We start from the raw sequence: 17,259 nt of genomic DNA, 5'->3' as shown, positions 1-17,259 counted from the left end.
CGATGTCAACCTAAAAGACAATTTCTCCTGGTTTTCTCCATTCTAAATTTTCAGTCACTGAGCAACAGCACTGGAAAGCAGAGGAAGACGCTTACCCATCAATTCATTTCCTTTATTTCACAAGCTTTGAATTCAGAAATTGAACCACAACTAGTAGATCTTGATACAGTAGAGTAAGTAAAAATGCATGTGATTACAAAGGAAAAACTTTGTACAAAAAACTTTAAAAATCCGACGGCAACTTGGATTATCTGTAAGTACCAAAAATCTCATGCAGAAGGAGAGCACTACTGCCCAGGTGGAGACATCCCTGCAGGGGTGGCAATGGCATTGGTATGTATAAATTATGGCTCTGTCTAAAATGGAAACAAGAAGGACACAGACTTGGAACATACCGAGTGGGAACAGACAGGTGCTACACAGACCATTTGTCATTACATGTCCCGAAAATTTTCTGTGTCTGAGAGAAGTGCTTCTTGGGTTTATAATAAATTAAAGATGAAACAGAAGCTGCTTATACTACTCTACTGCATACTTTCGAGATGGCCATTTTCTTCCTTCATAAGTGTTTTTGGTGGTGTTTCTCAAATACGGACATTAATCTTGGCATCGTGTCTAGTCAATTGTTGGCAACGTGTTCTAAAGGGACTCACTCACAGAATGCAACTTGCATAAATAACTCAGTAACATGCATTAACTACTCTAATACAGCGAAAGGGTGCAAAGGAACCATCATTCAGTTACGAGACGAAGCTAAAACCTGTAGTCACTAAAGAGGCAATGGAAGCACCATGCTTTAAGGTGACTATGGCATGAAAGCACAATTGTGAGGCAAGTAGTTCCAAGCAAACACACCACACTATTATCACCTCTTCCTATACAAAAAAAAAAAGAAAGACATTTCATTTTTTATTTCCATTAGTACCAAATAAAACTGTGGGTTCAATAACACAGATATTGAAAGGAACAGACATTATTCCCATGATCCTTCATCTTTGTGTTTCTGTCCATCATCATTTTTCAGCCAAGACTGGTAATATTAGAGCGACCACCAGGAGGTGCCACGATGCGGTGGCCAGTACGGCGTGGGTTATTGTCATCTATCTGAGCTCCTGCAGCAAGAGAAAAATCAGGAAACAAAGCTATGAAAAGGAGAAAAACATCAGCGGTGAGATGTTACCTGGCTAGTGCCAGCTATGTGCCCTTCACGTCACCATCAGCTGGTTTCTCTGGAGCCAGACCCCTGGACTGAAGTGCTAAACAGGCCTTCAAGGCGTATTTCTGCGCCTAGCTCCAGTTGTCTTCAACGAGGAGTGTAGGCTGAAATGTTTGGGATCAGATTGATGCTCATCCTACATGGGGAATTGTTTTCCACTGACTTAAGAGCCCATGCAGGGATGACAGCCTACAGACTAGACTTCCTTCATGAGATCAGACCCTGACAGAAAATATTACCGGTTTATTTGGAAAAAACCAAAAAAACGAAACACATACGTGCAGAGTGGATTTTTCATACCTGTCCCCACCGAGTCCATGGGTCAACAGTACAGTAAATCTGATGTCAGTGATCATAAATCCATAAAGCAAGTAGCATTGAGCTGATTTAAACTCATACCCACTTCAAACTGCTGTTGAAACTGCTGTTTAAACTCATACCCACCTCAAACAATGTTGAAAGGTCAAGCTTAAGGTGACAGCAAGCTTTCTGCCATGCTAAACATTGTCTCATCACACTCAGCTTCCTAAAGGCAATGTAAGACTACCATAAAAGCGTAGGATCATTTTAAATGCTATTGTAGTCTCTGGTTCTGCTTAATCTCGTAAGAAAACAGTAATGTGCGTTTGCCTGATTCGGATCAAATTCATACCACTAGATGCCTTGGTAGTACCTAGATCCAGCAGTAGGTTGTCAAACCACAGCTTCAGATGCTTATGAAAATCCCACTTATCTGTTATTAGAGGTCAAATTTCTAAGCCCTTTTTTTCCTTTCTATAGCTTTACATATCTGTATGTGCTCACCATGGCCCCATGGCCATGGTGAGCACATACAGATATGGGCAAAAATATACTTCAACTCACTAGAAGGGTTTTTAAAATATTTGCTCTCCTTGGGCTTTCTTCCAGAAATTTCATTTAGTTTCTAAAGACAGGATCTGTCAGGGAGAAAACTCCACCATCGGCTCACGCAGGGGAGAAAATCCAGTGACTTTCATAACATCATAAGAAGCCATTTATTTACCAATTGGGCTGTAGACTTTTGAAGTGTAAGGATTTGACACACTTGTAATTACCTTCAAAAGACAAGAATTATTTCCAACAACCCCAAAGGATGATTTTCCAGTTTGTTCCTTACGTACCATGGAAAATATTTTGGGCATCAAAAGCAAAGAGGACAAGAAACACTCTAATCTGTATATGAAGAGTTTTCTGCAGTTGGCCAACCATGGACAAGGACAGTTGAGGTTTCCATGTCTAGCAGTTTCTGGTGATGCAGTAAGAAAGAAATCCGAGATATCTGAGCGACGTGGGTTGCACCAGACCCAAGTCCCATCAGCTGTACATACCACCAAGGGGCCCCGGTCACATCAACCAGAGACCTCAGCTAACTGTAATGGGCCACGTAAATAATATTAAAAGACTACACGCAGAAAAAAAAAAAATAGATTGCAAACATTTTTGGCAATTTGTAAAATATTCCTAGAGAAAGAATGTATAAAAACATATATATACACATACATACATATATATGTGAGTATATGCATTTATGTGAGTATATATAATCCCTGAGTATTTGATTAAAGAGGCAATTATAATTGAAATTTATCACCAATGATCCATACTCATGGCTTTAAAACATTTCTGATGAGTCAGGCTGCCTTACCTGATAAGCTAAAATTGGATTGATGGAGGTTTCTGATTGGTGGGGGCTGATTTTTGGCAGGGGAGGATTTAGTCGAGGGTGCAGGAGTTGCGTATTTTGGCGTAGCTGGAATTTCATACACGGGCCCATCATACATTCCTCTGGAGACTCCTTGCAGTCCTCCCACCTAGATCAAGAGGAGAATAAAAATCCAGACACTGAATGCTCCGGTAACGCTCCCTAATGATACCCCTGCCTACAGGCAGAGACAACTGAGCACAGAGCTATATTCTGCATTAGCTGAATTAAAACCACATCTATAGTCTCATCAAAGCTACAGTCTGCTTTATATATAGAGGAAATTATAAAGCTTCTTTCCTCCAATTATATATACATATAAAAATTGTAAGAAAGAGATCCTCATTAGGTTTCCTTCACAGTCAATGGGGAGAAATGGGATTCAAAAGAACAACAGGTCTGACCTAAGATGATTATTTGAAGATCAGCCGCCGTCACCTCTCTCCATCCATTCCAAGGCTGTTCAGCAGCGTTGGTTCAGCTGCTGAATCCCACTTTGGTTGTTGCAAGACTGAAACCCACAACACCAATTGCAGCAATTTCACTCCTACCTCTATTTTCTCTGCTCCTCCCCTTCAGCTATCTCATTATCCTCATTAGAACTCGCTGAAAAGTAGTGGCAATTTTTAAATTAAAATTTCAGAAGTTTCCATTTCTTAGCATAAACTAGAAAAGCAATTATACGCTAGACTGTGCCATGGGACTCATCTTTCATTATTTGTAAATAGAGTATCTGTCCTTTGAGCTCTGATTTCAGTTTGAATTCTCTAGATTTTTATCCCTGTACAATTCCTATGAGGAATATGAGAAAAGACAAACAAAACAGTCTCACTGGCCTTAAAATCACAGGAAACTAGGAAACGGTATTTTTAGAAAACAGTTCCAATTTTCAGGAAGAGCCCGAAGCCATTGAATCACAGAATCCAAAGCTCATCAAAAAGATCGGAAACGTGTGGCTTACCAGATTATTGTTTCAGAGCCACTTCCCCAACAGGTTAACAGTGAAATTAAAATACCGTACAGGAAGGACACTATTCGCAGGGGTTTCATCCAGCTCGTACAGAAATCAATGCATCTTCCTTGCTGTCGGTGACGGGGACATCAGGCTCAGAAGAGCCACTGTCTCGCGGGCTGAGCCAAAACCAATGCCCAGAAGAGAGCAGGTGCCGATCACAGCAATGAATCCATCTCACAGGGACCCCCCCTCAAAGGCAGGAATTTATACGGCCATCCCTGCTCCAGGGATAAATTTATACTGCTACCCTGTGGCAGCTACAGCTTTGCAGCCCCTTGTTTGACACCTTTTTTTCTGTATTCCTTTGCTGTGCAGTGACATATTCAAATGGTGCCCGATGTGACCATCACTGGGTTTTTCTAACTATTTCCAATCAATAAAATTTGATAGTGGGAAAAGAAACGCAAACATGAATCTACTCTCCCTTCCTCTCGGCGGGCAGCAGAGGGAGCTGCAAGAGCAAAAATATATCAGTCCTTTTCTTGGTCCTTTTGCAGACCTTTCCCTAAGTATACGAAATCAAAGGTCTTTCCCAAAATCCAGGCCCGCTTGCAAGGTGCAGATTACTTAGCCCAGTTACTTTTGTACATAATCCTGGTATAAGACACCACTCTCTGATATTTGTTTTTAAAGTGGTGTTTTCACTATTGAAATGCTATTTATATAATTAATATATAATTTTATATTGCAGTATATGAATATATTATATTATATTATATATACTTATCAGATTATAGTAATTTAATTTATATAGCACTCCCACACGCTAAGCCCTTAAGAGGCGAGTGTGAAGAGTGTGAAGACCCATGTCATCTATGTGAATAATACCAAAAAGTGCACTACTGATCGGTATTTGGCAAAACTTTTGCAGATGCATTTGATGTTTATAGTGCCTTTCCTCATTAGAAGAGCAGACCTTTTGTATCCCACAGCTTGACAGCACTTGTATGACAAATGATGAAAGATAAAACCTATCAACCTGCTCGTAAACTTAATTTCCGCTGCCACCACCCCCACAAGCTATGATATACGCTCAGTCAAAGAAAATACGGGGTTTAGCCGATTTGTCTTGTTACCTGTCCTCACACACTGACTTTCTTGCTCAGTGGCAAGAAGCAATTTTTAAATAACCCCAAACTGGTGCCAAGCAAATTGGTTTTCAGCAGAGCAGTGCTGATATAATTCAAAACCGGAAGTGACCCAGTGTTAATCTTGGTCATTTCCCAAGCTTTTTATTAAACACAAGAGTAAAAGTTTTCTGAGCTGTGAATGCTGCTAATACGCAGTTCAGCAAATGCACCAGCAACAGTTCAGAGATGCCAAATACATTGAGTATCTCTGGCTTATGTGCTTTTTTCTTCTCCGCAGTGTGGCTGTTCAGTATGCAAAGCTTAGCAACAATTTAAAATCTGTTCTTCTTCTGGCTAACCCTCCTCTGAAGGAAGCTTTCTCTTTTTCCCGAATTTTAACTACAAGCAAATTCTATCACTATTCCACCTCCCTTCAAAAGCCTGCACAGCTGGACATGAGGCAATTATGCACAACTGGCAATTATATGCTCTACCCACTGAAGCTCACGCTGTTAATTAAGTTACATCAGTTCACATTTGCAGAGGAACCGTTTTTTTGGTCACATTTTGAACGAGTCATATATCGTCCATCTGATACGGACTGATACGCACAATAATAATTAAACCCCATGTGCTACTGTGGTTCCAAGAGTGTATGGCTGTAAAGAAGATTAAATAACAACATCCGACATTACCTTATTCCTGATTTTGATGCGCTGGTAAAGATACTCAGGGAAAGGTTTGCGAGGGATGAAGCGGCCCATTCCCTTATTTACGTGCAGATTTCCATCTTCAAACACAATTTTCCCTTGGCTTATGACCACGAGTGGGGCACCATGGCACTCCATTCCTTCAAAAATGTTGTACTCGATGGCCTGGGGATCAACCAACATAGTCACTGCAAGTTCGGTACAAGATCTCTTTCAGTTAGTGACTAATAATCTGTATTTATACTCGTAGTTTTAGACAACTGCCTTTAAGAGGTGCATAAAATCTTTTTGTCTGAAGGAAAATCAATGCATTTCAATGTGAAATGATTTTAAAGAATCTCTCTGATAAGACTTCCCTGCATCACACTTTTCCTTTCCATCAGGGCTTTATCTCATTTGTTTTTGAGGACTTTCCATATTTATCCAGTGCCTCTAGAAGTGCGAGAGCCTTAATAAGAAGGAAAATTGTGATTCAGGTGCCAGATACCCAGAGGACACGGTCCCACCATGCATACGCTGTGACTGGAAGGGAATTTTAAAGGGGCCAGCACACATATTTCCGTCTGAAAAAAGCCCAGATAGGACCAGGAAAGCCTGAACCTAAATGGGAATGACGGTCAAAGGGCACGTGATTATTACTTTCTTAAAAATACAGAGATCCCAAGACAGAGAAATAGAAACCAAATCACCTAAACTCACTTTTTAAAAGTTTCTAAAGGTTTTTGCCTTTTTAATATAAGCCATGTTACTGGATTTCCAGTAAAACGTTTGGAAGAATTCCCCAACAGCACCAAGAACTGAGCAATAAGATTAACAACTTGAAGATACACAACACATAAGATAAAACCTGTCACTGCCAAAATCAAAGCAACTGTGAGTCCCTGGTACTCTGTACTAAGGGCAGAGAAGTATGCGGCAAAGCTTTGGAAATAAATGGAAAATCGCAGCCATGAAGCTGCTTGGGGCTGTATTATCAAAATATTTAATCATGTCATAATTTAGAATACTGTTAATTTAATCACACGATTTATAACATCAGGTGCTTTTCAGGTAACCAAAAAAAGTGACCTGGTTTTAAATTTATCATCACAGCTTTACTAACCTCAGCTGCAGACCTAATAATTCACACCTCATTACAGATCTGCCACTAGCATGCAAAAAATAGTGCAATGGTATACGCAGAGAGAAAAGAAATCCTTCCCGATCCCCGTGCTTCCAATGTAAGATTTCAATACTTTCATCTTCTGAAGTATTTCCCCATTTCAGGATAGGAGTAGGCAGTTACATCACTCCTCTATATCCCATATATTTGGTGTTCACGTGAATTAGATCAACATTTGAAAAGCAGCAGTGGCCTTTCTTTTTTCTTGCTGGCTTTCTTTTTCTCCTTACCGATTTATGGCTTTTAGCTGTTATAGTCTTCACCTTATCAGGGTCCCAAATAACCACATCAGCATCCGATCCTACAGCAATCCGGCCTTTTCTTGGGTACAGATTAAAGATTTTGGCAGCATTGGTGCTGGTGACAGCTACAAACTGGCTCTCGTCCATCTTACCTGTGGCCTAAAAACAATATAACTTGAGCAAAACATGCTTATAAAATGGGAATTTACTATTCAGGGTGCCGAGTGATCAGGGAAATGTGGGAAGACATGCGGCTCATATATAAGGTGATGGCACATGAAACGGGTTTTATCAAGCGGGATTTTATACAAGGCACGTTACTTAGGAGTTTCCAATAGGTGAGTGTTACTCCTGGCACCCCAAAGAACAGCCAATAAAACCTTAATGCAGACGATACCATGAGGTTGCTCAGTTATCTAAGGTCCCTTTCTTTACACACAGATGCCCAAGTGGCTTTGTTGCTAGTCCTAGTAATTTCTATTTAAATGTTTCATCGATTTTAAAAGAGAGAAACATATGAGTATTACAGGATTAACTAGAAGATCAAGATTCAGACTCTTTTAGAAACATTTCTTGCAAATTAATTCCATTCTACTATTAGTATTACCAAACCTATAAATCTAGGTAATACAACCACAGTTATTAAGTCCTTGCCTGGAGAAATGTCACCACCAACTGAACCTTTTATACAGTCAGTGGTGGCTTAATAGCAGCTGTACACAGCAGCATTTTGATTTTTCAGTAGACTATTTTGGGGTCTTCCCGGGCAATAAGCAAGAGCAACATTCCAAGGAAGAACAAGAGTGCCAAACTTTTTAATACTAAATAAACACTTATTTCCCACCAGGTAAAACACGAGGATTTGCAAAATATAAGCTACTCGGTCATCCAGGACTGAATGTTACCACAAGTAAATGCCACGTTGCAGCCCGTGCCGCAGCTCCTTCCCTTTGAGGGAGTAACAAAAGGGAAACAGCACTGGCTGGCTGCACCGTGCTTGATCCCGCTTTCCTCCTACATGGCAGATATTTGAAGCTGCTTCTGTGCTTGGAATCTTAATAGTGGTCCCTGGGTGTTAAACACAGTCTGGGAAAAGTGCTCACGAGAGCGTTGTAAATACCACTGCTTCCCAGTTTGCAGTATGCATGGGGCTGGGGGGGTGGTGGTGCATATTTGAAGACGGACAAAGGAAGGAGAGTATCATTATATATTAGGATCCACGGAACCATCAAAAAATCACTAACTTACACCGGCAACCCACTGCAAAATATGCCGGTATGAATTACATGCAATGTTCTCCTTCAAAGCGTTTTATAGTCTAGCCTCCGGCTCGGCTGCCATCCATTTGTAATTGCTCAAAAAAGATGAGACACTTCCCACATTCAAACAATCCATTCATCACATTTATATGGGTCCGCTTCAAAACCATTAAACTGCTCCAGATCCTACATCCCTGAGAAGCATCCACTCCGACACCACTGAAAAATCGAGTGGTGTCGTCTGTGAAGCCTCAGGTCTAATAAAACATGATGGTGTTGCACTGTCAAAAGCGAAACACAGCTCTGAGTTTATAAGACGGGAGAAGGTTTTTGAAATAAGCAATTCCCCTCATAGTAGCTCTCTCTCAGGGAATTCTCAGAAATATATTAGAAAGTCACTTAAGTACTGGCCAAGAGTCTCCTGGCTTTCATTATTCAGCCAACGCTCAATTTCTTTTTAGTCCATAAAAGTAAGTAATTACTTACTACTGCCTTGTCCCAGACAACAGTCATTCTTTCCTCAATTCCATTGACCCCTTCAGGAATCATAGTGAAGTTGTCCTTTCCAATGGCTTTCTGGGCAGTGCTATACGGGCAATGTCCACTTCCCGTCACCTGCAGGTCCCCACTGTGGAGTTAACACACAGAAGGTTTAGACCAGGCGTCACCAAGGTTACCTTGGTCTCAGACTAGCTGTGAATGGACCTTCCGAGCTACACCCCAGAGGCACAGGCTGTAAATCACGTCAGCAACCTTTACATGTTGGCTACAGATCACTGAAGAGCAACAATGGCACTGGACATCTCCACTTTCCCCCAGGAGCACCCTGAACTCCCAGATTACGGCTCCTCCGGGTTTCCAGCTGCTTATCGACAGAGATCAGGCACAAGGCCACTAACCAGCACAAAGGATTATTCCAGGATTAAGGATATGATCAGAAGCTTGCATGGAATGTCTGCCACTCCCAAGGTAAATTAATTCATAACCATGTTGAAAAGCAATGGCACATTTTACAATGCGAAGTCAGGAGCATCAAGTTTGTTTCCCTGTATCTCTCCCCTGCACGTGTATTTTTCTTGCAATTCTTACACCAGTATTTCTTGTCTGACCTTCCAAAACAGAACCATGAAAATAAAAAAGGAAAATTTTTTGTCAGGTAGTCTTCTAATTTAACACAGCAAGGCATAGTGCAAGTCAGACACACGTTCTGGATTTATCCAACTTAAAGGTCTTACACAGAAAAAGGCATGCAGTAAAACACAAAAAGAGCTACCAAATAATGCTTTTATTTAAGAAGTCTTTTTTTTCAGCCTAGAGAATTTTTTTTTGCAGAAAGCAGAACTGGATCACAGCTGCTCTAGGGAATAACAAGGAAGAACATAACCAATACGCAGAATCTTTCAAAAATAGAAAGAAAAAAAGATAGGTTCTTCAATATCCACAGGAAACATTGTATTTTTAGGTCTTGATTAAGTTTACAGGAGTCAAACACATTAAAACACCCTATGATTTCTCTTCTATCACTCCAGAAGGATGATGTCCCCATGAGCCTGTCATCCTTTTCTTTAACTGATTATGTAAGTTTCCAGCTCTGAAATACCCGAATGATTCTGGTCCACAAAATTAGATTCCAGCAAGCTAACAAATAGCCAAGTACAGAGGAAAAAAGGGACACACATCAATAATTGCAATGCAATTTTCTGGGCTACCACCCCTAATGATTGCTGACAGTCAGAGAAGAACCTTTGGCCTATTTTCTGTTTTTTCACCATGCTTTCATCCATCCATCCATCCATCCATCCATCCAGTTTTTAGCAGAAGCCAAACCCATGTATTTAATAGTGAAAAGGCAGCTATCTTTCAGCTACTCCTGATTATTAATGACTGCCTGGTGTTACTCCATAGGATTACACCAAATACATCAGTTAAACATTCATTTATTCTAACACAATAATAAAGTCGGAAGGTTGCAATGCCATTTCTTCCTTTTTGTCGCTCTTCTGTCAGCTAAGCTTCCTGTGGCTTACCCTCTCTCTCTTTTCTACACTCTGATGAAAAAAAACATGAAAACATGAACGTCCCAGGCCCTGTATCACTGCCCATTTCCCTGAGGTTATGTTGCGCTTCTTACACCACACTATTAATTCCTACACCTGAAAGATAAAAAGGAGTCACCTCCTCTGAACTCCATCTTCCCCCTCCTCTGACATTTAATGACGCTTAATAACGTGCACTGCACTCCCCAGTCTAACCAATAGAAGACTTCTGAAGCTGAAGCATGTCACTGGAGAGCTGCCCAGCACCTCCCAGTTAAGCACAGGGGCACTGCTACTGCCTAGATATGCTCTACTGGCAAACGGGGACGAGCATCAGATCAACTAAAAAACTGAGAGACATGAAGGAATCACCACAGAAGACATCAGCAAAAGAGGGAGTGGTGGGAATTAACAGTGGACGTATGCAGAATCATGGAATCATGGAGTTTTCAGAGTTGGAAGGGACCTCTAGAGATCATCTAGTCCAACTCCCCTGCCAAAGCAGGATTGCCCAGAGCACATTACTCAGGACTGCATTGAAAATCTCCAGGGAAGGAGACTCCACAACCTTCCTGGGCAGCCTGTGCCAGTGCTCTGTCACCCTCACCGTAAAGAAGTTTTTCTGTGTATTTGAATGGAACTTCCTATGTTCCAACTTGTGTCCATTGCCCCTCATCCTGTCACTGGGAACCACTGAAAAGAGCCTGGCTCCATCCTCCTTCAGTCCACCCTTTAGATACTTGTACGCCATAATAAGGTCTCCCCTCAGCCTTCTCTTCTCCAGGCTAAAGAGTCCCTCAGCCTTTCCTCATAAGGGAGATGCTCCAAGCCCTTAATCATCTTAGTTGCCCTTCGCTGGACTCGCTCCAGCAGTTCCCTGTCTCTCTTGAACTGGGGAGCCCAAAACTGGACACAGTATTCCAGTTGTGGCCTCACCAGTGCAGAGTAGAGGGGGAGAATGACCTCCTTCAACCTACTGGCCACACTCTTCCCTATGCAGCCCAGGATTCCATTGGCCTTTTTGGCAACAAGACCACATTGCTGGGTCATGGTTAATTTACTGTCTACTAGGACCCCCAGATCCTTCTCCTCAGAACTACTTCCCAGCAGGTCCGCCCCTAACCTATACTGGTGCTTTACGTTCTTCCTCCCCAGGTGCACTTGCTTCTCTGCCCAGCTCTCCAGCCTGTGCAGGTCACGCTGGATGGCAGCACGGCCCTCTGGGGTGTCAGCCACCCCACCCAGCTTGGTATCATCAGCAAACTTGCTGAGGATGTGTACCTTTAAATGCCACATCAATGCCTCGTCATCTTATTCTTCACCGTAAACAAGGCTTTCACGGCAGGTTACATCTTCCATGAAGCACCAAGATCTCACACCTCTAGTTCAGAAGAGGTGGCATATCACAGCGGCAACAACCCAGCAGTACACCATGGAAGATGAAAGCTACCTCAGGTGCATGGCCCACAGATGAAATAAGGCCAAATCTCATCAGGCAAATCCAACCTGCAAAGCCCTCGAGACATGCTGGATTTTTACACATTTGGCTTTCCAGTGAAAAATTAACACTTTCTGTGGGAAAACGGTACAAGCAGTATGCTGCGTACTTGCAGATGAAGAATGCTGTAAGGATTTTTTAATGAATGTAAAATATTGGTCTCCTAATGACCAGTGCAGTAGAAAAGCGAAATACTGTCTTTACCATCATCCTTGCATGAAATTCCCTACAAAATGCATGGCAGACTGATAAAATATACAGCTCTTTTCTTAGTTTCACAGTATAGATTTAAAGTATCAAAACTGAAAGCAGGCTAAGCTGCTGTCATTTAAGATCTAGGACTTTAAGCCACTAGAAAAAAAAGCCATTTTTGCACGCCTGGAGCATAACGAAAACTTCTGTGACTCCTCAGTTTGTCTTTCTGATGTTAGTGTTAAAAAAAGGCATTATTTGGATTCCAGTTCTAAAAATTCTCTTGCTGTTTTAGTTTATCTGTTTTGACCCAAATACTATTATTTTAGGACTCTCTTCTAGAAAACATACAGCCGTGTCTGACAGCGTAAAGAGCCCAGCATTTTGATACACATTCACATGTGCTGGCTAAGAGCCTTACCCTCACAAAATGAGCTTCGCTCTTTACAGTGCTGACAGCGACGGATCAAACCAGAAAAGTCGTTTTTCTTCCTTGTCCTTATTTTAAGGAACAGAAAGCTCAATTATGGAAAACCACTTCTGCCATCAGACTGTCACGACGGAACAAATTCCTGTGTATTCTCACCAGAACCAGACGTAACTCAGAGCTCCGCTGTGCATCCGTTAATAGTGCCGTCCATGCAGCATCATTAGGGCGGCCAAGTTAAAACCTGGGTTGGGTGGACTGCGCCGCCTGACCCACCGTGTGCAAGGAGAGATGCGTGCGTTCTGCAACAGTGGCACTGATTGACGGCAGCGTCCCATCACACCTATGTGCCCCTCCGCCTAAAGGGCAGCTCTGCCCAAGCCTGAATTACACAGGCAGGGGCCTTCTATTCCCAGCCACACGGACACTGCCGGCCACACAGACTAACATTCCAGTTAGTCATGTGGAAAACTAACTAACCTCAGGAGGAAATGTTTTCTGAAGACCAACGGGGTCACTTTTAAGGTTCAAATTCTACTGCTCCATCTAGAGCATTGGAAACCCTAGAAAGGGGAGGCAGCAGGTGAGATGAGTGCCACCACACGGCGTTAAATAAGGTTTTGAACGGTAAGTTGAGTTCCTCACTCCAGCACTAGCAATCTGTCCTGATGGGACCTCAGCTGTGAATTTCTGTATCATTTCAAAGCAGATGGTCTTTTGCTTAAGCTAAAGAAGACCCACAGTTGGCTACAGGCAGGAAATACTTTGAGGGATGGGTTTACGGTCTGTGTTGCTGGCAAGGCATTGCTGTCTTCTTTTCGACATTGGAAAGACACTTCTCTTCTGCTGTCCACATTCCTTTCATCTCTCTACTGATAACCCTCTGCCTGCCAACCTGAAGACAGTCAGCCCATACCTCTATCCTGTCAAGTCATGGCCTCCAGTCACCAGCCTGTCTCCACCTGAGTCCCTGACAGTCTCCTTCGTAACCCACTCTGGCCACTTTCTCCTGCCTGACATACCTCGCTATATGTACCACTTATCTTTGCTGTTTTCCAGCTTGAGGACCCTGGAACCTATAAAGACACAAGACAAGCTAAAAGTAAAAACCAGGCTGCAACAACTAAACACAAGTAAACTTACATGATTTTGGTCCATCCCAGATGAAGGCAAACTGCCATGTCAGAAGTTTTCAATACACAGGAGCTAAAACCACTGAACTCTGCTACAAACACTTAAAATTGAGTTTAGGACAGCCTAATTCTCAAAAGTCCTTACAGCTTACCACCCCACAAAAAAAACCAAAACAAAACAAAACAAAAGCACCAGGGAAGTTTTCTCGGTTCTACTTATCTCTGCATTCAGGGACAACCCTGATCTCAGGAGCTGTGCTTGCCAGGTACGACCAGAGCTTAAAACTGAGTCTCTTCTCACAGACAGGGGTCTATCCACCAGGCTGTTGCTTATGCTGGATGGTGAGGACGCCATCTGATCATAAGTTAACAATTTGGCTGAAGAAAGCAGAGAACTAGGGAGAAAGCCAGTTTGAGGTCCTGGGCTAAACGCTATCTAGCTGTACAACTAGGAATCACTTGAAAAGCAGAAAGAAAAAGAATTAATTCCTGAATAGCCAGCAATTGCCTCTCTATCATGCTAACCAGGAGCTGGAAAGTCCATGCCTGCTCACCTGACCAACAGCCTAAACACAGGGATATAACCATCCCTGGTTTTCTATGGCCCTTCTCTGCTGGTTCATGTACGAGACCGATCTAAGGGAAACGGAACTGATCCCTGGATGCTTCATCCCATGTGGCTTTCACACTTGCCTGAGCATCAGCCTGTAAAAATAATGAAGGTCTTACCATGCTAAGAGTGAATTTAAGTGATCTGGAGTGGTAGGGTCAGGGCTCAGAGGTGGCGAGGTCACAAAAGCTGCAGCCTTTGCCCAGTTTTTGCTCCAGTAATGTGTCCCATCTGTCCCCAAGCTGGCAGTGATCGGCTCTCCAAAAACAAGGGGACCTTGGGGAAAGCAAAGATATACAGGAACTGATTACAATCCACTCTCTCTTCAGCACATTATACTGCTTGCTGCATGCAGCCACATATGGTTTATGCATTGCTACATGGCCAGCGTAGCTCCCAGAAAATTCATCAGCCCTGGCTTTGTCTGTGTGATAAAAAATTAATCAGGAGACTCTCTGAGCTACACATGCTTTTGATCAGCATATTTACAAAGATCCCTTTCTAGTCCAGAAGGAGACAGTTCAGATCTGGTTTTAATTTGTACGGTTTTAATCACAGCCATGCTCTCTCTGTTGCTCCAATTCGGAGTGCATTTAGGTGGAGGATGGGCTCCAGCAGACAGATGCCTTTTTACTACTCCCAGGTTGGGCACAGCACCAGCAGATAGCAGCATATGGTCCCCAGCACCATACTCCAAGTCGCCAAGAATACAAATATCAAGACAATTTTTGCTCTTTGGCTCTTCCATATTGCTCCACGGTGCTTTGTAGCACCAACCAGAACAGTCCTGACTCACAAATGCAGCTTCAAACGCGTCTGTCTCCAGGCTCACAAGTCCCTTCTGAGTGCTTTGTAACCTGGCTTCCTCCACGGCCCAAGCAAGCAGTGTCAACCCGCAGGTGTCCCCTGTGCACATCTGATGGGGTCAGCCTCCAGCAGCGAGGCCAGGAGCGAGCACCAGACATCTCTACCAGCAGATTCACTGCCCAAGCCACTCTTTAGAGGGCAGTACCCTGAAAGACTCCCCAAAAGGCACAGAGGATGTGCTCGGCCCTGTAAGGAAGAAAATATCTCCCTCCCATGAACAGACATGCAGCAGTATAAAGGAAAAGTAAAAGAGATCATAGGATAAAGAAGAGTTACAACACAATCTTCAAGGGGACAGGGGGTGCTTTCAGTTTGTGGGGAAGAGCTTCTCAATTGAAAAATGCAGAAGGATCTCCCTTCAGTTTTCCCAGCCCTAAATATTTAGGGTTTGTGATGATGTTGCCATTCTTTGGAACCCTCTCCCTGTATCTTGTGATTTGGGTCAAGATGTACAGCTTCTATTAAAAAAAATATAATCAGAGTTTGGGGGAGACAAGGAAGTCTCTTACCTTTCTTTCTGGCCAGTGCAATGATATCAGCCGCGCTCTTGCTCATCACCTTAGTGATGTACACTGGGCAGTTTATTCGACTGGCAATGGTGATGGCACGGAAAACTGCTTCTGCTTCAAGCTGAGGGAAATAAGGAGGAAAAAATTTAACTGCAAAAGCAGAGTGAAGAAAAAATGAATGGGGGGACTGAGCCATATTTCTCACTCTTTATCAAGAATTCTTCAGGAGCTGATTCTGCTTTTTCCATAGACAGACACAGTGCTGGGAGAGAGCGAGCTAACCCAACCTCAGACACTTCACATTAGGAGCAACCACAGCCAGGCTGGACTCGCCAACAGGGTACCCCTGTCCCGGCACAAATACAGCTCCCTGGCTCCTGGCACCCCAGGAACGGTCTGGTCCAAGCAGCTGATGGGGCTCTTCCTTACCTCCCTCCCTCCCTTCTGCTTCAGACTTCTACCCTGCAGCTGGAAGGAGAACGAAGCAAGGAAACATTGCCCCAGCTCGGAGACAAGCTCTGAGCTCTCCCTGGCAGCTTACCCTATGCAATCTTTACATAAGGATGAGATGACAGTGAATGTGAAGTATTCCCAAACAGCAACTTCAGCACTATGGACTGAATTTAGCCCATAATCCATAAAAGCCTTTGAAGCATCGCCCAGTAAGTCCTCTCTGTCAGCAAGCGTAAAGGCAATCTCCTCCCAGGGAGCCATCTGGGACGTAGGCACACAAAGCAGTCATCTTCAGACAGAGGAGCAGTGTTTCCCAGGGGCTCTGGAGAATCCTTTCCCCACTCATCAGTTTTATACCTCCTTCCCAGATGGACTCACAGTATCGGCATTTTAATATCTAACTCCATTGTGACTGAAAATACTAACTCCATGGTACAGAAATTTCTCTCCAAGAGTTGTGCTAGAAAAGTTGAGCAATTTAGCCTTTCCAAAACCACATGGACTTAATTCTTCACAGTTTTGTGAAGTATTTTTTCTTAAATCAGACTGTCACTTCAGGTTGTCCTGGGACTTTGATCATAACATTTGCTCTGGAAGCCCTGACCGCGCCTGCAGAAGACCAGGGAAGGAGACAGGACCTCTGTACCTCAGCGCTGGTGCTGAGACGCACCATCAGAAAGATGCAATATTCCTTTCTGGAAATTGCAACTGCAGATTTTCTTGAGGCATTTGTTCTCATTAAAATGAAACGACTCTGTTCTTTTAGAATAATTTAGGTGGAAGTTAAATAGCAAAATGAAAAAGTACATAAAAAGTTAAATAGAAAATGTGACCAATTAAGCTGATTCCTTTTGTTCGGGGAGAGGTCATATAAAGATCTGCAAACCACAACAATCTCTTCAAGTTTAGCCTCAGATCCCCAGGGCCTTGTCTCTTTAGTCTTCAAGGAAAGCAGTCACCTCCCACTACCGCCCTCCATCATCCCATTAGCAGTCTGAACTGTGTACATTAAGGGATAACCACGTCTCCACCTTTTCCTTCTCATTAAAGAAACCCTTTCCAGATGCCTGAGACGATCCTTGCCAGAGCCTTGTTCTTATTATAAAAGAGTTGCAGAAAACGAGCTGCCTTGCAGCA

The 17,259-nt window shown here is 43.0% G+C and overlaps 1 protein-coding gene across 2 annotated transcripts in view; it reads right to left on the bottom strand.

Moving 5' to 3' along the window:
• Positions 1-1,020: 1,020 nt before the first annotated feature.
• Positions 1,021-17,259, bottom strand: part of CRMP1 (collapsin response mediator protein 1) — a gene marked incomplete at both ends in the record, with an annotated part of 50,894 nt that continues 34,655 nt past the window's right edge. For both annotated transcript variants that reach the window (XM_082482106.1, XM_082482107.1), the window contains 7 exons: positions 1,021-1,112; positions 2,883-3,048; positions 5,720-5,899; positions 7,127-7,297; positions 8,884-9,025; positions 14,413-14,569; positions 15,670-15,790. In XM_082482106.1, the coding sequence (XP_082338232.1) occupies positions 1,021-1,112; positions 2,883-3,048; positions 5,720-5,899; positions 7,127-7,297; positions 8,884-9,025; positions 14,413-14,569; positions 15,670-15,790 (1,029 nt within the window). The remainder of the gene's footprint in view (positions 1,113-2,882; positions 3,049-5,719; positions 5,900-7,126; positions 7,298-8,883; positions 9,026-14,412; positions 14,570-15,669; positions 15,791-17,259) is intronic.

The sequence above is a fragment of the Vanellus vanellus genome (assembly GCF_965231255.1).
Source record: "Vanellus vanellus genome assembly, chromosome: 4".
Taxonomy (NCBI): Eukaryota; Metazoa; Chordata; class Aves; order Charadriiformes; family Charadriidae; genus Vanellus; species Vanellus vanellus.
Note: the sequence above shows the minus strand (reverse complement) of the source record. Positions and strands in the feature narration are given on the sequence as shown.